Genomic DNA, 23,532 nt, shown 5'->3' with positions numbered 1-23,532 from the left:
GAGTGCCGTTCATAATCATACTCATAGTGAAAATGGTATTGAGACCGTACGTAGCGCGCGAGGCATTATTTACGTTAACACAGTGTTATCGGTAACGTCACTAACTACGGACTAAGTTCCAGCATCGCTGGCTCAATATTTTGCGGATTATCGATTGCTACACTTTAAGGATTTAACTGTTAAAACGGTGGAAATTCGTATTAACTTAAGCAACGAAGGAGGGCAAGCAGCCTGCAGTGTGGGCATTGTAAGTAATTTATCTTGGGAGTTTTTTATTTTTAGCCTAGGATTAACATTTGTAATGGAAGTAAATAGGCACAACAAGTAACACTTCACAGTAGCACTTACACAGTTACCGTTACAGTTACACTTAAATTAGCTGAGCAACACACGGTGACCTAGGCCCTTACTCTATCACTCAGGATCAGTACTTAAGTTTAGCTTAGGAAGATGATAACGTCCCCATGAAGCCCCCCCAAAAAGGCCTATATCAAATATGCCAAACACAGTAACCTCACATCCTGTTGCAATTTACACCTGCCAGGATGGTGAGAAGCTGAAGCTAAGTGTGACAAATATGCTTGAAGAATTAAATTGGCCCCTGCTAAAAATAAGAAGAAAGCACACCTGTTTACAAATGCTTTATAAAATCAATGACAATCTTGTATCAATTGATAAAGACAATCTAATCCCCCAAAAAAGTATTAGCACAAGAAATAAACATGACATTCCCTACACCAGAATTTTTTTTATATAAATACATTCCTTCTCGCCCTGCACTTTGAAAGATTGGAATGCGTTGCCATCAGACACTGCATGTACCTAGTCTAGACTGTTTCAAAGACAAGCTTACTTACTCTTGTTTTGTTAACTAATATGTTATACTCATACTTTGTAGAGCTCTGTTGGCATTAATGCCATCTAGTAGGATTTTTGCCGACTTTACCCATTCAGAAGTGGTACAAATTGTGACAAACTGACCCAAAAATGCAGCTTCAAGCTGCCAACTAAGTGACTGTAGGACTATTAAACAAACCAAGTTGTTCCTCTTGTGGGTACTGTAGTGTAATCCACAAGACTAATGTTGGCAGTTGAAAATTGGACTTTAAATATCAATTTCTAAACCTTGTATACCATAAACTATGCAAGACCAAGAAGAATGCGTTGCTAAAATATTGTTATCCCATTAGTTTTTAGTGGAATGCACAAATTGGATGTCCAGGTACCCGCAGTGGACAGTAGGCTACCAACAGTTGACCTAGTCAATAAGCCCATCTTACAGTGCTGGGAATTATTTAGTGTTCAGATTTTGTTTAGCTGTTTCCATTGTCTTGAATGAAATGATATGGTTCTGGATTACTAAAAGTGCAATACATCTTTGATGTGTGTATAGCAAATTGCTAATTTTGCATAGCATTTTGGGATGTGATACTGGATAAACTATTCCCAGCAGTGTGATATCTCTGGGATCTGCCTTTTTGAACATAGAGCATCTTTTTACGTTACAGAGTATCCAGGGTAACATGAAATTGCTGTGCCTGCAATTTGTTATTGACTTATTTTTCCCAGGCTGAGATGGAAGTATAATTTGTACTAACTGCACTTCATATGGCCATTTGCTACTGAATCACACAATATCTTTGCAGTTTTATGTAGACTGCAACGTGTGCTAACAATGCTTCTATGAGAACTTTGGATCGGAAACCATCTAAGATAAATTTCTACTGATTTGGCATATCTAGTCAACCACCAGAACATAACATGAATTGCTGTGCCTGCAAATTGTTATGGATTTATATTTCCCTGGCTGAGATGGAAGTATTTGTACTGACTGCTTCATCTGGCCATTTGCTACTGAATCACACAATATCTTTGCAGTTTTATGTTTACTTCAACGTGTGCTAACAATGCTTCTATGAGAACTTTAGATATCATCTAAGATAAATTTCTACTCATTTTGGCAACATATCTAGTCAACCACCAGAACTTACTGAAAAATGTTAATATCTTTTTGAACTTCTTCAGATTGTCACAAACCTCTGTTCGTATTAATTTTTCATTGACCATCTGAGAATATATAACTCTATATTATTAAGTCATCAAAGTACATTGAAGGCCATCTAGTATCTTTTCATAATGAAAGATGTATAATATTAGAGTAATAATAACACAAACCATAGTGTTGCCTAGAATAAACTTATATACTGTAAAGTGTAAACATACATGTACATGATACAGAACATATAAATCCGAACCAGGTTTACATAATACTGTATGCTGAATAGTATATCTACTCTATGGTATGCTTTCAGCCTATCCAGTTTGTACAATATTAATAAGAGAGTGTAACATATTTCACAATGTCAGCATACTTCACTACATATACATACAGTACAGTATGAAGGCATCAGTTTCATTATTTCCTTGAATAACAGTTTGCAGCAAGAGTCAACCGCTTAATTCAAGGACAATGTTTGTTCAAGTGGTTTTGGAATGGTTTGAAATAACGGCTCTTATTCTGCAATAAGCTGCAACATAAATGGAATTTTTGATGATAAATATATTGGCTCAGTGAAGGTTATGCGGATTGATGTAATATTTTCAATGGAGGTAAATTGGTTGTGTTCTATTAGCTAATAGGGCGACACCTTTGTAAGCACTTGTTTTGCAGTATGAAATGTGTACATTTTTCGGTATGGTCATCATGCAGAGCTGTTTATAAAGAAGAAAGGAAAAAGAAGTATAGAGACAATGAAATGCACACAAGTTAAGCTAGCCTGTGGCCAATTCTTTTAAATGATGGTGTAATTTGTATTGATGGCCTATTATTATCAGTGCTTGCAGTAGCTTCACTAATTTAGAAGATAAAAGTAGAAGTAGACATCATTACTGCCAAATATAAAGTTAGAGATGTCTTCTGCCCTTCTCCACCCCCCCCTCCCAAAAAAGGATAAAAAATAGAAATATGATTAAAAAAAGAGCAGAAATGAATGCCTTGCCAGTTCCTATCTCTTTGACCACTTTTCATTATTCTCCAAGTGGTGCAACTTGCTGTTTATATTGTGCAGCACTATTGATCTCTGCGTAGGAATTGTCTATACAGCAGAGGCCACTAGTTGTACAGTGTTGAACTCAGTGGAGGACTGCTCTACACTAGTACTGTATGGGACTTGTATGCCTTTGTGAGGCCAACATACAAGATGGGTTTTCAAAACAAACTCAAAGCTCTCCCCATATGAAATGATGTTGCCAGACTTTGTAAAATTTTTCAATGAGCTAATGACAGTTAAAGTCTCAATGTGTGTTTGCCAAAATTTAACTTCAACCTTTCCAGCTTACTGCCCTAAAAGCTCAGTGAAAATTAACATCGTTCTATGCCATTTATATATGAATAATCATTATTTTTATTGAGTTATCTTTCGTCAAACATTTTGAGCTGATTAAAATTCGCAAGATTCTTTAACGAGTCCATAGATTCTACAAACTATACTCAAAATTTGAAAGCCCTGCCCAACAGATCATGGGCCAATCAAATCTCTCTGTTTGTCTCTTACGAGTGGACGATACTTAAAAATATATAGGTTACATTCTGTGTAATGAACGTGCTGATATGGGCAGTCGCAGTGATTTTACGGTAAATCGTTCGCACCATAAGGGCAACAGAAAATAAATTTTCTTTCTTTCAATTGCAACAGCTTTTCACCCCAGGCTATTAAACCCACCTGGTCAGAGTGCATTTAGAATTTAAGAAACATTGAATCTGCTTAGAACTGAAGTTTGTTTTCTGAAAATCATCAGCAAACATGTGTTGAGACTTTAATAAGTGAATTATCGACACACAGTTTCAATCGTAAACTACAATAGAAGCCACGTTAACTCCTATATCGTATACTATATGCTGGCGGAATAGCTTTTGTGTGTTTCATGGAATTGCCTTTCAGTTCTCTAACTCTATTGTTATGGCAAAGTTTAGAACTATATAATATGGTACTTAAAATTTGATTTAATCACATTCATGTATATCATACTGATAAGTAAAGTACTGTACTCAGTCAAACACTGTATCATGTATTCATTAGTCATAACTAAGGCTGTATGAAAGTGAAATTGTCTGTGAAGTGAGAGAGAGAGAGAGAGAGGTGGAGGGAGTGATTAATTACTACCTGTGTCTACTGGATACATCCAGTACACATTGGAAGCAATTGTCTGGGTGACACAATGATGACAGTAAATTCACATTAACCAATTACACTTACTTTCTCAGCCTTCAGTTGTTGAATAAAATGAAGTCTTGTTTTGAGTAATACTCGAGAGGTTTAGTAAGTTCTGCAAATTTATGCAAAATACATTGCTGTTGAACTAGATACGTGTATATTATCAAAGCTGGTTGGACATTAACACAGTGTTGCTGCATACCTACCGTACTATACGCAGTACTATTCTGTAACTATGCAATTACCATACAATATAGATGCTATGCAGACATGCCTGAAGTCACCGCCGAGTTTATTGTTAAATTAACCGTATAGATAAGTATTAAAAATAGCATATATCACAACATTGCTTGCAAAATGTATCAAGCATATATGTACAAGCCAACAATTTCATGCATGAAGTACATGCAAACGTGTTAGAACATTTGTTGATACAGAAATGTTAATTATTCATAAATTTCCCTCCCAGGGTGCCACACTCTGTAATGTTTTGATTGCTATCACCATTGGTGCTGTAGATTATCAGCTTGACTTGTTAATTAACAGCTTCATGGAACAGACTTGTCTGTGATGTAGTCACAGCTTGCCCATACCTTGTCATTGTGGCTTTCTAGTCTGTCCCTGTTGGCTTGTCTCCGTAGTCAAGGTTTGTCTTTATTTGTACCATGTAGTGAGTGATCCCTAGATGTTGTTGAATGAACCAAGTTTCACAGGTTCATGGTGGTGGAAGTTTTCCATAATCATACTTACTACTGTAAAATATTAAATGTAGTTGACACTGCTTGTGTACATTCTTTTAACATACTAGGCGGCCTATAAGTTGTGAAGTTTGCCTTGCATGCATATATTTGGTTTACTTGACTGTCTATTATACTTTGGTATTTATTTGTTAATCTGTAACATTTCTTTCTTCACAAATAAAAACAGTACTAACAATTTAAAACATGATACAAATTTACGATTTGAAATGCTCTCTTGAACCGTATTTATAATACGACACTGTACTTTTAACTACAGTACTGAAGGTAGAACAACACAAGTCATGTAGTACCTATGGCAAAATAGTTGGTAGCCCAAATTTTGAGGCTTGTTATGAACCATACTTACTCTAGTGCTTCTCTGCAATAAATTGTCAATAAAAATACAAAGAAGATACAGAAATTATGAGAGATATCTCAAAGTACAGAGAGCAATAATATCCTTGGATTTTCCCTGTACATCTACATTACTTAATGCAGTGGTCGGAGCTGTCATGCATTCTGGATGACTCAGATTGCCGTCTGTCCAGTGATTTCTTTCATTCAAGTAATTAAGTACTCAGATTCTGAAGGTGAATGTCCTCATGATGGTGTGGTAACTGCATATTGCATAATGCATCTAGTGCATAGTGCATTTAATGCAATGCATAGTGTAACTTAGCATACATCTACCCATTGCATTGATGCAAATATATTACTGTAATACTGTGTTGATGGTTTACTAGTTGTCAGTGTTGCTGATACATGTACTATTGATATTACAATCAAATACAACTTCCAGCTATGTTGTTAATTCAATTTGTGTTGCAAAAGGAAGGTATTCATGGCATTGTTTTTGTTAAAGTTACCAGTGCACAGGAAAGAAACTTAAAAAGATTTTTGTCTGGGTACATGCATGCATCATTCGAAATTACAGGAAATACACTTTGGTTATTCAGAAATTTTAGTGAATTTATAGTACTGTATATCTATGTACTTGTGCAAGCCTGTACAGAAGTTAGGTGTGGAAAACATAATATAATATATGCCCTTGTGGCCATTGCACACTTGTGTACTGTAGTATCATATTGCAAGTGATATCAAAGCCTATGACAATGGTATGTCTCCCCATGGAGCTAACACAGAGCTCCATGGTCTCCCCTAAAGTGGCTACATGCTATAATTTTACAACATATGAAATAACTCTGTGTCAATAACATATAAAATTTTACAAAGCAAAGAAAAATTAGAACAGATTTGCTACAAGTCTAGGATAATTACTGCTTTAAACTTTCTCTTAGAAATGGTAATTCTTATTTTACCTTTGGCTTTTTAGTTGTAGTATAGTCAGAGGCCTTGTATTAAGTTTGAAATTATTGTATTGCACCGCAAAGCCAAGCAGTATGTATAATATAGACCTATACCACTGCTGTACTGTCCTTACTGTATGTCAACTGCTTACCAACGCTTACCAACATATTACTGTGGACTTACAATTTCACACAGTGAAGTGACTTTTTTGCTTTCCCTGCAAGCCCATGTCTTGGAAGAATGAGAATGTATAAAAAGAATAAATTCATGCAGGTTTAGGCCCTGAAGTCTTTCTCAGGCAACAATTGTGGTAAATTCTGTTCTCAGACACCTTTCTATGTTTACAAATATATAGCATTTTCTGTAGTCTCTGGAGGGCAAAACCTAATTGGAAAGTTTCATCCTGGCTTTAAAAATCCATTTCATTAAATTATTAGTGAAGTAGCCATAAGGTCATGGTTTATGTTTCTGGTCAAAAAAGATATCAGAGTCAGAGTGTCACATTGGGAATTTAGAAATAAATAAAAAGGAAAGAGAAAAGGGCACAAATGAATCCAAACTGTCAATTTCAGTTAAGTGGGTGGACCATTTACAAGTTACAAATTAAATTTAATGAAAGTTAACATTGGATCTGTGAGTACTAACTTGTGACCTAAAGATTCAGCTTGCATTGACCAGGGAATTTAATTATAGATGCTTGTGTCACACATAATAACTCTCAGATCCTCTCTGTTGTTACGATACTGGAGCAAAGTTTAATTTTGAGTATTTGAGTACTAGTGTTGGTCATTGAACTACTGCAGTGAAGGCATTGATTCTGGTCAACTAAAGCCTCATTTACGTTTGAGAATGCAATGGGGATCTGATACTGTAACTTGGGCGATTAACTTCATGATTTGAATGCTTTGGTAATCAGGATCAGACCCTGCAAGCATGATCTCCCTTCAGGGGAGAATCTTGGACCTGTTAGGACAAGCAAGATATCTAGAGTGTGACAATTTCTGTGGAGACAGGTTAGTAACTGGATCATATTCAAAACAGAAACTTTCTGATAAATTGAATGGTAGAACAGTATTAGTGGTCATACTGTACACATGTATGTTAGTGTTAACAAACTACTTACCACATGTTCACTCCCACGCTGTGTGGGGGTGGGTCTCTAGATGGATATGATTTGTGAATCCAGGTCTATACCTCTTCTATGCCAGATGGATCTAAACGACTTCTAAATGCAGAGCAAATTTTGAATTTACTCTGATGTAGTCACTTACACTTTAATATTTTCCACTGTGCCCTTGTTTACCTGCATCGGGTCAATACTCAATGATGTGTAACAAATATTAAGGTACTGTTGTACAGTAGGAGCTGACCAGCATAATCTTGAGCACCCTATTGTCCTGAAGATTCAATGAGTTTAGTATTGTAAATAGCTCTTTGTTTTAGGGAACTGATCCTCTTGTGAGCACTGTTGGGACTCAAACATTCCTATCTCTTGCCATGCTTAGTTTGAGTAGGGACATTCCAAGGATTATCTTATTGATCTGGAAAGGTCTCTAAGAAAGAAAGTGTCAACTCAATGGTGACATAATTCTGCTCAGTGTACTAATTGCTCTGAGGAAACGTGGAGTTGGTAATAGGTTGTCAAAATATTTCAGAATAAATGGAAGCAAATATTTGTATATAATCCTTATTGTGGGCTTCATGTTCATTCCAGAAGTGATTGCAAATGGTCAAGGGAGTTAAATTTGTTGAATCTCCAGGTTTGCATGATGTGTTTGAAGATATTTACCTCAGCTTCTCTATCAATCAGGTAAATGAGCAAAATACCTCATGGCAGGCTTGAAGAAATCACTTTAGAAGCATCTCAGTTTCTGGTTTGGCATAAAATTGCTTTATCATAGTTTGAACATGCTCCTCCTCCTCCTCCTCCTCCTCCTCCTCCTCCTCCTCCTCCTCCTCCTCCTCCTCCTCCTCCTCCTCCTCCTCCTCCTCGTTGGCCTCCTCCTCCTCCTCGTTGGCCTCCTCCTCGTTGGCCTCCTCCTCCTCCTCGTTGGCCTCCTCCTCCTCGTTGGCCTCCTCCTCCTCCTCGTTGGCCTCCTCCTCCTCCTCGTTGGCCTCCTCCTCCTCGTTGGCCTCCTCCTCGTCGGCCTCCTCCTCCTCCCTCCTCCCTCCTCCCTCCTCCCTCCTCCCTCCTCCCTCCTCCCTCCTCCCTCCTCCCTCCTCCCTCCTCCCTCCTCCCTCCTCCCTCCCTCCTCCCTTCTCCCTCCTCTCTCCTCTCTCCTCTTGTGTTGTTCTGAAGTTTTCGCCTTCTTTGTTGATAAGGTTGTCCATACAGTAATTCAAGACATGATATTGTGTCCTTCCCAGGATTGAAAGATCAAGCACAGCTGGAGGTTGAAATAAAGATGGTTTTGATGACTGTGTTTTGCCTCTTTCTACACCCAATAATTTGGTAGAACTTTATTAAATCAATGTGAAACTGATCTTTACCTTGGCTGAAGCAGTTTCTTGAAAACTTTAACCTGGGATGGGGTTGTGATTTCTGGAGGAAATAAAAAAAAACTATGACATTGAATTGGCAACCTTGAAACTGAAGTCTTACAGCCATTATGGAACTTGGATGGTTTCCTTTATTCAAAAAGAAGAAAAAAAAAGAAAGAGAAAAAAATCTGACGCTATGAAAAGAATACGGTGTGGTATGGTTAAGGAAGTTTCATTTCATGACTATGAGAAAATTTAAAGAAGATGGCATCGCATGACGTAAAACTGGCTATCAGTAACGGATGTACCCCCTATAGTTACAGTAAAGGTATTAGCCTCAACGGTGGGTTTTAACCATATACTGTATTGTACCTTTAGGAGAGATGGATTCATCAGTAGGGTAATACTGTACAGTACAGCTCTAATGTAGAAGCTAAAGCTATGAAAATTATGTAATGGTGATATTATAGGACAAACTTTCTTCGTATTGCTTTGTATGCTCTTGAAAAGTTTTGGTATTTTTCAGTGACTGTTTAAGTTTTCAAAGATTAAAATTCTAGTTTCAAGCTAATGATCATAAGAATGAAATTTTTCTATGCACTGTCTTGGCTGTAATGGTATATATGTAGGTTTGGGCATAGAGAGCTTTTTCTGAGGTGGGGCAGGGGGGGGGGGAATGAAACCATTTGGATCAATGGAAGCTGACATCACAAGCAGAATGTTTTCGTATTAAAACACAATTGTCACTGTTATTGATATCTGGATATTGTGAGTGTCATCAAGAGCCCCTGTCACATCAACAGTATTCATGAGATATTGGATGATAATGCCAGGACTGATTATTCCAACTTCCTTTTTTCTTCCTACACATGGAGTGATTTTCATGATGATGGTTACATCAATTGGTTAGTTTTTTCATTGCGGGCAAGAAAAGTTGCGGGATATTTTGTGTTAAAGGTAAAAAAGTGGGGGGGGGAAGACATGACCCCCCATCTCCCACAGGTTCTTCACCCATGTATATAGGACATTGTTGTATGTCAATTTTATTACTTCAAATGCTTGCTTCCTGTTTAGTTCTTAGACTAGGCACTGGCACTTGTTAAATTTGGTATGGTATAGGACCACAATAATAGAGATTTGTACCAAACATGTGCTTCAATTCACTCGTAGATAAAAGGAAAGATACAACTTCATGCATTGTTGATGATCAATTCAAAGGTAAATTTATACGAAGAAGTACTTAAAATTTGGGGCGCCTTTAACTGTTTCTTGAGATGTTCTAAGGGTTTCAGGTTTTACGAGAGAACTTGGTGAAAGAAGGCTGTTGTTGGGACTGTGAATGGATTTCCTAGACAAGCCTTAGATTGAACTGTTTATTCTAATTTCTTATCATTGAGCTGCCAGTACTTGTCCAAGTAGAAGCTCCCTGTTCATATTGTGTTTTTGACAGTATTTCAGTAGTACTGTACTTAATTACTACTATAGAAGTTACCTGAGGCTGTTCAACATGTAAATCAAAGCAAGGTAGTCCTTCTTTATTTGCTGTCACAATCAAGAGCACACTGTTGTAAATAACCATAATTTTCTCACTAAATTTTATGCTACAATAGTTCCTGATTAGATAAAGAAAGGAATTAAAGGAGTTATTCTTTTAAAACTCATGTTGCAAAGACATACACCATACTCTCACTTGCTTTAGGGTTTATATTTAAGTATACAGTACATATGTCTGTGTGATGGTATACCTTGTACACACTAGTGGCTATAGTCTAATACATATTTCTCAGGACTATATTACAGACTTAATGATGTAGATAGGTTGTAACTTGTACTGTAATTGGCATTTGCTTTCATGCTTGATTGTGAGGTACCTGAAGGGTAAATGGAGACACGAGGAATGAATTATGTGACATTGATGAAGTGATGTCAGCATATGTTGTCTGCAATTATGTACACTAATTCTTGGAAGTTAAAGGTTTGTTTCTTGAAAGTAGATAAACAGCAACTGCTATGATAAATGTCTTGGCATATTGCATAATAAAATTACTCAGGCAGTTTAGACATTGATCATATAACTAAGGTTAGTTATACTCAGTTTGTCATAAAACTTTACAAATTTTTGTGACAGCAAAATAAAAATGCCATAAATTTTGACCATTGACAGTGCAGAGTGAGTAGTGAAAGAGTTCTTAGCTGAAAATAATGAAAGATGTCATGAAAATCCCCTTTATTGCCAGGATGCAGTACCAATGGTGAAATGGCTTTTTTTGGGGGGGGGGGAGAGTGGAGGAGGGGGCTTGGGGATTATAGTGGATGAGTGATCATTTCTGATTTTATAGTTGAAAATATGCTATGATATCAGATATATTATTTTCAGACAATTTCCTGTAAAAACTTAGCACAAGCTGTCCTAGATGACTTATAATGTGTTATTTGGAAAGATGTGTGAACTAAACTAAATATACTTCATTAATAACCTTATATGAATGTAAATAAACAATTTGGTTTCCCTAAACTAGAACTGTCAACATTTTTGTTTTCGTTTGATGTATGTTCAAAGGACACAGAAAGTGGCCTTTCAATGATTCCTTTATAGTAAAATATAATACTTACAATGTACCAACCTTGAAGTAATTTGTGGGTACTTCCTGAATTTTCTGCTTCTAATGGTACTCAATAAGGTGTGTAAATTAAGCACGGAAACCTTTCAAGTGTTGTCTGGTTGACCGAAAGTTTCCATTCATGACTTGTTTTGGTTTTACACTGGCCATTCACAATAGGTTAACTCTCACTGAAAATGCCAAAACATCCTCTTCTAACGCTCTGTTAAAAAGTCGGAAAATATGTGTGGCAGGTAGAAAGGAATGGAAACCTTTTTTAGTGGTTCTGCGTCGGTAAGGAATTTACATTATTTGCACTTAAATGAACTACATGTACAGTGTGCATGCACACTGGTTATACTGTTTGGCTTAACAATATCAGGGAGCTCCCTTGCAATGATCTGCAATCTAATCTGTTAAAAGTACAGCTAGTGTTTTCCCGATCTGGGGTCTCTGGCCTGTTATAAGAGTGCTTTGACACATGATCCTCTGATCTTAATAGCCTTTTGTTTCTAAACCACAAATATTTCACTTGTTCGTTTATGGTTCACATTGGATCCTCCATGGGAGATCAGACTGAGGGCGTGGGGGAGGGGGGGAGGGGAGATTATGAATGAGAAGTGATGTAGAACACCCCAAATCATGACAATGTTTCCACAGGTAGTATCTATACACATGCATGCACCTTTGTATCAACTAGTCTCTACGGCAATTTAAACGACATGACATTATATGTCACAGTGATCCACCAAGCTTTCACGCTGGTCATTTTGTGGATCTTGAGGGTGCAGATCTGATCTTAGCGTGGAAGGTCTGATCTTGTGTGGATGATCAGATCCCTTGCTCAAGATTAAAAATGTAAAACCATCTACTTTCTCAACAGTTTCTTTCGTTTCTCTCTTAAGTTGTTGTTTAAGTATCAGGAATCATATGCAGGTTAACATGGAAAACTTCTACTGTACAGAACTTTATGATGAAATACTGAGTATGTTTTATAGGCTCATTTAAAGTTGCTGGTATTAGACCTTTAGTTACTAAACTGTTTTGCCTGTGAATGAAGAGACATATTATCTGGTATACATCCCCATTATCAAAGATGTTTTATGCAAGATGGTGGTCTTTGCTATGCAAATGTAAGTAAAGATGCATTGGCATGCTCGGCACAAAGAACCTCAAGCTATTTTGAATACTAACTCTTATAAGTTTTGTCTCTCTCTAAGCTCAGAGTCCTCTATCAGCTGTTTTATGTCCATTAGTGACTTTTAAATTGGCCCATACAAGTCATGGTTAAATGTTTGGCCATTGATATAATCCAGCATCCTATCACTGTGTTGTTGATCAGCCAGCTTCTAACTGTTCACTCTAACATGCATAATCTATCGTGTTCGGCCATTGATTAGATCTTAAAAAAAAAGGTAGGAAAAAAGTCTTCTCACACCTTGTCACAATGTATTCCCCTGTTACTATTTAAGGTTTCGACTTTTCACTTTGTTGGCTTGTTTCAAATCAATTGTCTCCTTGTCTTTGGACTTCAAGATTTCCTTTTGTTTCAGATGTATGGTCATAAAGTTTACAGACAAGGTATGGCTTACATCCAGTGGAATGATCAACAGTCATTAAGTTTATGGGTAACGAGTGACAAGTCACAAAGCTTAACATATGGATATAAGTGTGTGTAAGTTAGTTTCCAGATAAACGGATAACTTGCAATATTGCAGTGTGCAGAAGTTGTAGACATGGCAAGTCTAGTGAGTTGTGAGCATTCGTAATGTGAGTAATCCTAATGTGAGTATTCCTAATGTGAGTGTTCCTTAAATGTGAGTATTACTAATGTGAGTATGTGAGTATTACTAATTAATTTGAGTATTACTAATGTGAGTATTCCTAATGTGAGTATTACTAATTAATTTGAGTATTACTTATGTGAGTATTCCTGTGAGTATTCACATTAAATGTGAGTATTACTAATGTGAGTATTCCTAATATGAGTATTACTAATTAATGTGAACTCGTATTACTAATGTGAGTATTCCTAATTGTGAGTATTACTAATGTGAGTATTCCTTAGTACTCTACTGTTTTACTAAATGTAACATATACGTGTTATTTTATACCTGTAAGTCTCTTACAGGGCTGTAGAAATATATTGTAAACAGATTGAATAACCAAAAGAACACTTGTTTTGTACATTGAATTAATGCTGCTTACATGCTCTCAATCCTACCAGCTCAAAACTTTAAGAATAACAACACTGCTGATCTATACCTGTGTTTAAGACACCTACAGTACAGGCAACATGGTTTTGAGTTTTGTAATGTGCTATGTTTGTTGTTCATTGATATCCTCATTTGATTGATTGTGTTTGGGATATGAATTGCTGTATCTGCAATTGTCAGTACTGTTCAGTATGTGTCTGTCACCTGTTAAGCCAAGAGAAAATGATAAAGTATGCTGCAAACTTTATTTATAGCATTTTTCTGATGAGAAGTAACAGTAATTGTAATCCTGCTTCTTCCTTGCTCTAACTGTATGGAATCTACTTTCTACATCATTTTTTGTAAGAAAGATGAAAAGATAGATAGATAGATAGATATTTATTCAGCCACTGATCATAAAAATACAATGGAAATTGGGTAAAAACAAGAGCTCAAAAGTCAAAACGAGTACAAAACTAAAACCAGATTAAAAATATAAATGGATACCAGGATGAAAATGTTTGTAGTTTATTAAAGAGAGTGCTGAGGTTGTTAGTAGACAGGTAAGCTCAGCTTACTGTAACTGTATCTTAACCCAGTCAGTTTTGGGATTCTCAGACCTGTCTGTTTATTAGAATATCTATCAAATACTTGTCTTTTACCTTTTCTGGACATATTTTCAGTAAATGCTATTATTTATGGGTTCATGCAATGTTACAGTACCTGGTTTGTCAAGACAGTTTGGTTTGTCTTTTTGTATAATCTTTTGTAAGCAGTGATTGTGAAGGGATCATCGGGTGATTGAAAGGCCGAATAAAAGGAATTTTGCTTTGATCCTTTATCAAGTTGGCAGGATGGATGGGAATTCACTTTCAGAAGGCATAGACAATGCCTTTACTTTATTTCACACAAATAATAGCTGATCCTTTTATAGATTGATGTAAACTCAAGACTTAAGGTTTTGACAGTCTCTTTCAAAATCTTTACCCTCGTTTTTGTGTTGATTCTTGGAAACTTGAATGTACTGGTTGACATTATAACCATGACTCATACACATATCTTGTTGTCTAGCCTTAAAGTACAGCTGCCTCATGAACATGCAGACAGATGGTAACATATTAGCAGCCTGTATATATTCAATGAGCTATGGTGCGACACAGCCAATGACTAACATTGTGATCTACAGCAACATTGTTTGAATGTTGAATGATTGAATGTTGGTATCAAGTGAGATGATTTGATTATATACAGTACTAGTGCAATCATGTTTGTATTAGTCCAAGCAGTTTTATAGCGTAATTGTCAAAGAGGAGTAATACAGTATATACTACAAGGTCAGAAGGGTCAAATCACCAAGTGTTTTCTCATGAAGTCACAGCACAGACAATAATAAAATTAGACTTGATGTCACTGTACTGTACGGTTCCTGTTAAGCTTGGAATAGAAATGTGGAAGAGATATGCAGGGGAGAAAATATTTGTTCTTGTTCAACAGTTTAGCACAAAAAATCTTCAGTGCTGATAAATCTAAATATCAGCCATTTATATCTCTGATTCTGTCAGCAGTTTTGCACATTGGAGGATTACTTAATTTACTGAAAGGTTAGAGTAGGAGGCTAGAAGCATCTGAAAAATCAGTGGAAGTTGTAGCTCTGTCACACTGAAACAGACCACAAGGTGAACCCTCTAATCATCACTGTTCAGGTGGTAGCAACATTTGTTTGTCTTTTGTGGGAGACTGAACTGTCACTTGAGGATATTTGTGTTGGTTGGCTATCAGCCCCTGTTTGCTTTTGTGGGCATGGAGGTTGCATTGTATTAGTTACATAGCTACCAGCAGTACTAAGGTATCCACTTACACTAGGGTAGAGAGGAATGTGCTCAAAACTATACAGCTTGGAGATAAGAAAGAGAGAATCAAGTTAGGAAATAGCTAGGTCAATGCTACTAAAAACCACCTGTAGGTGTATTAAAAGGTTAAATCAGTATATTACCCAAAATCTACTAGAAAGTTTGATAATGGTCACCCATGTTCCAACATAGTTGAGTATTATAATAATAATAATAATTATAATAATAATAATAATAATAATAAATGAGACTTATATAGCGCCAAATCAATAAACAAAAGTTACTGCTCAAAGCGCTTTACAAAGAAAGTAAATTAATTTACAAAAGAACAAGTGAAAAAATGGGTCTTAAGTAGACTTTTGAATGCCACCCTCAGAGCAGTTGTTCCTCTCTCATAGATATTTAAACTTCTGTTTAATTGTTTAACCATCCTCTCTGTCAGTAAATCATTTGGAGAACCAGAACTCTCAAGGAAGTTCTGTAGCAAATTTTTAGCATGTTAAACTTGGTGGTAAAACTTATGATCAACTCTAGAAGTTTTAAGGTGGTCAGTGTTGGCTCCAAATTTTAGCGTTTTAACTTGCTATTAAAAACTTGCTATAACAAATGTTCCTTCTTTCTCTGTCACTTCTCCCTATGCAATATATCTTTCTCAGACACACAATCTTGTTGAAGGCACACAGTTGAAAGCCAGGAGCTGATACAGTGGCATGATCCCAGATTTCTAGCTTGATGGCAGATTATCCAGCCATGGCAAAGAAAATTGTTATACAGATTTCTGCAGTTGAATATCAAATCACAGTCCATTTAATTACTGTACTAGGTCTGCAACCTGTGCCTTAATGTGTGTGTTTACTAGTTTGATACCAATATGTGAAAATATGTACAGGTAGGAGGGACAACACTGTTAGAAATCCACAGCTGTGAAGGATCGATGGTGAGATTTGGTACGAATATCCTACTGTATCAGTTGTGAAGTTGTGCGACAAGTTGACCATTGGAATATGTACTTTGTGAGAATAATTCCATTTGATGCTTGCAAAATAGGGTGAATGGGGGGGGGGGTGGGGGGATTGTGGGAAGATGTAGTTGACAGATAAATTTAAAGTTTTAGTTCTTCCCTTTGCTTAAATTAGAAAAAGAATCATCAGATCTGTTGGATGGTGGTTTATTCTGACCTTCCTGATCAACGGAAACTTCTTTCAAAATGTTCCAAACCTATCTACTTGATTAAATTGAGAGCTAATATGATAGTGTTACAAGTGTAGATAGATATTCTAGCAGTTTTATCTCCTACATGATGTGATCAATCATCATATTTGATATACCTTTTAATAACAGGATGTTCGCAGTATTCACACACAACATGTGAACCTTAAGTACTTCACCCAATTCTATATAGAAGAGTTACTGTATGGTATATACCATGAAATGTTTGATCGTTTCCTGCAATTGTTGATTTTAAGTATGATTATGAGGTAGAAAGACTCATTAAGAGTAAGGATTGACTAAGAAATCTCCAATTGAACAATTGTAAGGACTTGAAATTCCCACATACAAGCAAGGACTGTTGGTTTCCTGATTTGCTGAAAGATATTATCTTCTTGAAATCTTTCAACATTGCTTTGAGTTACTATTTTGAAATACTTTATAATATAACATTGGTGTAGGAAACTACTCTACAATGCCTATTGACATTTTAAAGGCAGTCACTGTATTGTGTGAGTATGTGTGTGTTATTGTAATTTGGGGCTTTAGCACCCCTGCCTCAGTGCTGATAAAAAAATGACCCCCCAAAAAAATAGAATAAAAAGATCCTGAGATGCCTAATATATATATATGCAAAATGGCATAACTGCAAATTATATTAAAATTTTCTGATGGCATTTTTGACAAGGCTTCACTACATGGGCCTGCTGGCTCTTTTTGATTATTTCAAAGTGAGTTGTGTTGTTAGGTACTGTAACTACTTTCTCATTCAATGTCTAGGTTAATGAATGTGAAGTAAAGACACATAACATTCATCTTGTATGAAAAATGTGTTCATATAATGTACATTTTGTTTGTTTGTACATTATTGGCTGGTAAATTGTATCAACTATGGTGACAGCTTGATTATTTCTCAGCCACCAGCAAAAAAAAAGAAAGGCAGATACAAAGATAAAGAAATCTCATCTTTGGATTTCCCTGTATAGTTTGACATAGTTTTAATAAGTGGAATGTCCTTGACTGGTTTCTAAAGAGGGACATACAAAAGATCAACTAATTCTTTACTGTACCTTCATGATGTCCTATCTAATGGAGTGTGATGGTTGCTATTGTGGAGCTGCTATCCACCAGCGATTTCAACTGTTTTGTATGAATATTCTTCCCATGATCTCCAAAATAAATACCCTTTTGTCCTTCATTGGCAGATGCCAGCCTTGATCAACAACCATAATCTCTTGATCAACCCATGATTCCTCTTGTCAGATCTTCTTTTGATCAGTTCTCTCAATTACTTCTCCATGATTTGATAGAAGCAGAAGGTTACATTCTTTTTATATTCTTCAACTTCTAGCCTTCTCTTATCAAACTTTTCACCCTATAGCTCATGGACAAAGTAACAAATGTCTACCTGGTATAATGTGAGAGACTGTGATAATATTGTGCTAATACCTTCCCATGTAGTGAATATACCCTGTCTGGTATTGTATGGCCTATAAACAATTGCTTTGGGAAGTGGCTTAAGTTCCTATAATTATGCAAGGATGGATTTACATAAAGCTTGCTAACAAAAACATTAATTTTCAGTACTTTATGATGAACAGAATGCATTCATGTATCTTTGCAAACTTTATATTGTTTCCTAGGTCAGGACAGATCTAGGTCGTATGTTACTCGTGGTTCATAATATTCGTCTTGAATTATTCAAATGAGCAATTATGGCATGATAACCAGAAATATTTTATTACTGGGATGCAGTTTATCTTGGGATTAGTGTCTAATCTTAAAGGTCACAAGTATTGACCCCAAATATGCTAGAAAATTCAGATAAAGGTCACCCATGTTTATATTATATAACAAACATTTTCCAGCCACTCTTAAAGTAATTATCCACACTGAGACATTGAATTGTTGGTTATTTGTAATCATCAATGGCTGGGGATAATGTCGAATGTAAGAGGTACCCTTTTGTGCAAGACTAAATTAATTATGGGTCTTAGTGCAAACGTTTGTAGTGGTCAGTCCTTTCTGTACTTTATACAACTTGCTGAGAGATACAATTTTCACATCTCTCAGCATTTTCAGTTTCTAGAAAAATATCTGTGTTTTGTGCCAAGGTTAGGAAAAACCTCAAAGAGATATATGCCGTGCAGGGGTGTCCGTTATTCCCATTTATCAGCAGTGCTACTGAGAGCACACAACAATCTCTGGAATCTTGTGATCAATTTATGACTAGTTGTACTGACAGGGTAACATATGGGTGACTGCAAATGAGCTCATTAAATTCTAATAATACCCCTGGATCCTGACCTCTTAACAACATGTTTACTCCCATACTATTCTAAAATAACGAAAAAGCCTGATTATTTGGAATTGTGATTTCCTTATATTTTTGAAGCTGTTCTTATAAGATAAACAAGAAGTCAGGATGGAATTTAGAATTTCAGGATTTCTGCCATTTAGTTTATCTTGAAAGCATCAGCACAGAAGGTCATACACAGCATTTTATTACAGGTTGGAGAAAAAATACCAGAAAAATCTTGCTGGATTAACTCCACTTTGTCAAAATATTTGGGAATGAGCATCCAGTGATTGTGTTGGTGTCAGAACTTGCAAGAAACCTTTTTTCTGCTGCTTTGTTGGATTAAAACAGTTTCGCTCAGCTAATCTGCATTTCGATACCTGTGTTACAAATGCCAGTGGACAATATTTCACTCACAACAAGGAACCAGTCGTAATTGGCATCTACGGGTATTAGCTGTAGTACAGGAAATCTTTAATAGTCAGTATAAGGAACTGATCTGTACAGGTCTATTTTTAAAACAAACCTGCTATTTCCGAGAAAATTCCCCAAAAAATTGAAATGTTATCCTTTTCGAATATATATGAACTTTGATTTTGGACTAAAAATGCTGTTTTCCTGTTGTAATCATTTCCTGATTAAGCTGTTGGGTTAAAATAACTCTGACTTGGGAATTTACAAAAGAAGCTGAAGAAGGTAATAGCATCTATGGGGTCCCAAATTAAACTGATACTATTTTTTTCATCATCTTATTTGATAAAACCAGAGAAATTCCAAGTATTTTGTAACCTTAATCTTGGTTGTTCCCTCTAGCAGTTCAGACACCGATCTAACTATCATGTTTCACCCCTGGGAAATTTATTCTGGTAATGTGGCTAGCTTTATGACCCTCTTGACCCAGTAATAATTGAATCCATCCAATAATTGCGTAGTTATAGCTAGTCCATGAATTCAATCACTGAAAGACCCAGTCACACGATCCTGTACAAATATACCGGAATCCGGTAATCTGGCTTTGATGTAGGTCAGTTATTACAAACTGTTACACAGAGATATTATCGTCGTGGAAACCCCAGTGGTTTTGGTACTACTGTCATATATATCACAGGACCATCACTTGTGAATTTCTCAGTTAATAGCGAAAATAGCCTAGACGATGACATTGTGATACACAGTGTTGTATACACGCAGTAAGTACTGTTCGGGGATTGCACGGTTATTTTGATATGGGGTATGTGTGCTATAGTTGTAGTTCCCATTAGAAAGGGCTTACTGTAAGGGCACCTGCCCATTTTATACGAATGGACTGACTAAGCCAGGCATGTGTCCTTTTGTCATAGCAGTGACTACAGTCACTATACTATAGAGTGCCTCATGTTAGACAACAGCACAGTGATGTAGGAAAATATCTCAAATCCTATATACTGTACACAGTTTGCAAACATCTCATATATTTCCAATTTCAAAAGAAGTGAGACAAAATGTGGTCTTGATAAGAATTTTGATTTTTATATTTTAATTCTTCAGTTTTATGAATAAAATAGTCCTGTTGAACTTTTTTGCAGTACCTGAATGTATAACTTTTTATTCACATATTTTCACACAATATGTTTACTGTTGACATGCAGCACCTATATTATGTAGGATATTTCAGTAAATAATATCACTTGGCAAATATCAAATGAAAGCAACATCTCCTTTTATCCCATTACTAAATGACTGTCTTTGACCTATTTAGCTACAGGGAGCTGTTTACGCAGAGAGCTACAGGGAGCTGTTTACGTTGAGTGATAAATTAATTTCATCGGTATTGCCTAATTATCATACAGTTTGTTGAAATTGATTCTGTCTTCCTGAACATCAATTGGCCATTTTGACAGTTACACACGCTTAATAATGATTTGCTTGGAGCTGCCTTGTAGTTGCATTAAGGGAAGGCTTTGTTACTTTGTATCCAAAAGGTAACTTTTATGACGGGACCAGAAATGTTTTTGAAGAAAGTATGAATTTTCCAGTGTGGTGTGTTAATGAATAAACCTCCCAAAGACTGATCTGTTGTTCAGTGGTATAGGTATAGGTTAGGATATGTGGAATGGAACAATGGAAAAAATAAATAAATACATTTGGGGTTCTCATTCTGAATAAACTTGGGTGCGTGTGTGTATTTGTATGTTCGTGTGTGTGTAAGGGGGGGGGGGACAGGGGAAGAGCGGTCATCTCAGTTTATCATTCAAACCCAGATTCTCTCTTCTCTATCATTTCTTCTTCACAATCCTCATCTTGCAAAATTTATGCAACCCAAGTTACTCTAGTGTTACTGTTACTTCACTGCAGGTAGCTTTAATTCCATTTAGACCAATAAATAATTTTTTTTTCAAAAAATAAAATAATTTACTTGGCTCCTCTCTTACCTGTCTCCCACTCCACATCTGCACTTTCCTATCTACCTAACTACATGTTGGAAACGCCCTCGCTCCCTGGGCACCGCCTACATACACCTCCTTCCGAATCTACCACGTAAGAAGGAACTACACGTTTTTGCTAGCATTCCTTTGTGATCCTTTGCGATCCTTTTGTGATGGGAAGCTTATATACTGCTATGAATAACATGTCTCTGTTTCCTTTCTCTTGTATCCTCCAGAATTCCATAAAAACATTTTTGAGAGGACAGAAAGTTTGACAACGGATTGACGAATGTGACGACTGGTATCATCCAAAGAGCTGACTATTGACATCATCATGTCTGCCCCTGCCAGACCCTCGGGTCTTAAACAGCCATCTAAAGTACCCAAACCTCAGACAAGCATACCCAGGCCATCCTCACTTCAAGCAGCTGTCAAGGTGGAAGGTTTGTAACAGCTCTTTTGCTAAAACCCAAAGAGATGTTTGGTAGAGAGGGGAGGGAAGGGGAAAGGAGTGGGAGGGAGGGGAGGGGAGGGGAGGGGAGGGAGGGGAGGGATTGGTAGGGAGGGGAGGGATTGGGAGGGAGAGGGAGGGAGTTGGAGGGAGTGGAAGGGGAGAGAGGGAGGGAGGGAGATTTAGGGAGGTGAGCTACAGATGGTCTGGAAATCAAGCATCTAATGAAACATTGAAGTTGGTGAAAGTACACATCTGTGGCATGTAGTTGGGACAGGAGAAGAATTGGTGCAGGGAAGTTGATTTCTCTTATTTAACATTTATAGTTACACATTGTATGTTGTGTGCTATGTATTGTTTAGTGTTCACCATTTATTTCTTCCCATTGAAGACAGCACCACATTGTCAACGATCTGAATCTATATCCTCCTGTCAATTTTACCAAGCTGCTACTATTCCTTGATTACAAAATAATTAGTACTGTAGTTGTTCAGAGATGTAGTATGCGTTTTAGCGTTATGGTATGGATCCATACTGTCCAGCTCTCAAGAAACAAAACATCTTTTGTTGAGCATTCCTAAATGCACATTTCTGGCACACTTCCCATTCATTAAATGATGTCCATGTACAAGAAAGTTTGGTATATCTCTTGACTGATGGCCGATCATTTGATTCATACTTGGGACAAAGGAGACTTGCTTTAATCCTAACACCTTTGCACTCATTAAGGATTGGAAATCAACTTCCTGACATACATTAGAATAAAGATGGTCTTACAATTCTGTTTATTGTTCCAAAATATTGTTTACAAGAAGGACACCATTTGATCAGAAACCTCAAAGGAAGTACAACTTGTGATTTGTGTGGTTTCAAGCAAAAAGAAGTTGTTTTAGGTATGACAGTGTTTGTATTGTGACACTAATGCTAACTTACAAGTGGTTAGTCTTAACAACATTTGAATTATCTGTGAGTTCTGCAGTAAACCTCAAAACAATGGAGGTGATGGTTTTCTGTGGATACCAAATGCATTGAGCAATCTAGCATATTTAAAGCTAGATTACTGGTAGTATCCATTGTAACACTTGTAAGAGATCAAGTGATGCTTGAGGAAGATGTGACTGTTCATTTTAATAGAACTTGAATTATTTGAGTGGAAGAAACCAGAGGAGGGAAAGAGGCTATTATAAGGTGAATCTGGGGACATTATGTTGATGTTGACATCTCATCACCTTCCTTCCATTTGACATCAAGGGTCATGAAACAAATCTATACGTTTATTGGGAGGGTGGAATCTGGAGGGCCTCAGGAGTGTTTTTGGTGGTTCTATGTTTCAAGGATGATATTCAAAGCTTAAAATGGTCATGCACATCCTGACACAAGATATTTTTCCCAAGGTGTAAAAATCCAATGTCCCAAGACTTGTCATGTAACTGGGAGTCAATATATTACCAAGTAATTGTAAACAATCAAAGCTTGCATTGAAGCTTTGTCTAGGAATGGAAGGCCAATCTGGTAAAATTGAAATTTTTCAGGGCGTTCTGTAATGCGGGGGATATTTCAGGGGATATTTTTAATCCCGGGAACTGTACTAGAAATCAGGGGATGTCTAGTCACCTTCTAAGGCTAAATACTGTATGATACTGCTATCACATACATCCTATATTTACATCGTTCCTCGCTTAGCTGTCTCCCCACAACCTGCGTGAGGAGACAGGTAAGCTCGTCCCTCGTAAATATCCAAACCTAGTAAGTATTGGAACATTGAACGGTAAATAGTCTG

General features: G+C 36.7%; 1 protein-coding gene across 12 annotated transcripts in view; it reads left to right on the top strand.

The window, feature by feature from the left end:
* The first annotated feature begins 20 nt into the window (after positions 1–20).
* The window catches only part of LOC139981495 (uncharacterized), a 100,720-nt gene continuing 77,208 nt past the window's right edge, over positions 21–23,532 (top strand). For 7 of the 12 annotated variants that reach the window (XM_071993916.1, XM_071993915.1, XM_071993914.1 and 4 more), the window contains exons 1-2: positions 22–247; positions 21,538–21,744. In XM_071993916.1, coding sequence (XP_071850017.1) covers positions 21,636–21,744 — 109 coding nt within the window. In that variant the 5' untranslated portion in view covers positions 22–247; positions 21,538–21,635. Of the gene's footprint in view, positions 248–21,537; positions 21,745–23,532 lie in introns of all 12 variants that reach the window. The other 5 variants (XM_071993920.1, XM_071993913.1, XM_071993911.1 and 2 more) reach the window with 1 other exon arrangement.

Source organism: Apostichopus japonicus, chromosome 15 (assembly GCF_037975245.1).
Source record: "Apostichopus japonicus isolate 1M-3 chromosome 15, ASM3797524v1, whole genome shotgun sequence".
Classification (NCBI taxonomy): domain Eukaryota; kingdom Metazoa; phylum Echinodermata; class Holothuroidea; order Aspidochirotida; family Stichopodidae; genus Apostichopus; species Apostichopus japonicus.
The sequence above is the reverse complement of the archived record's forward strand: the minus strand, read 5'-3'. Positions and strand labels throughout refer to the sequence as shown.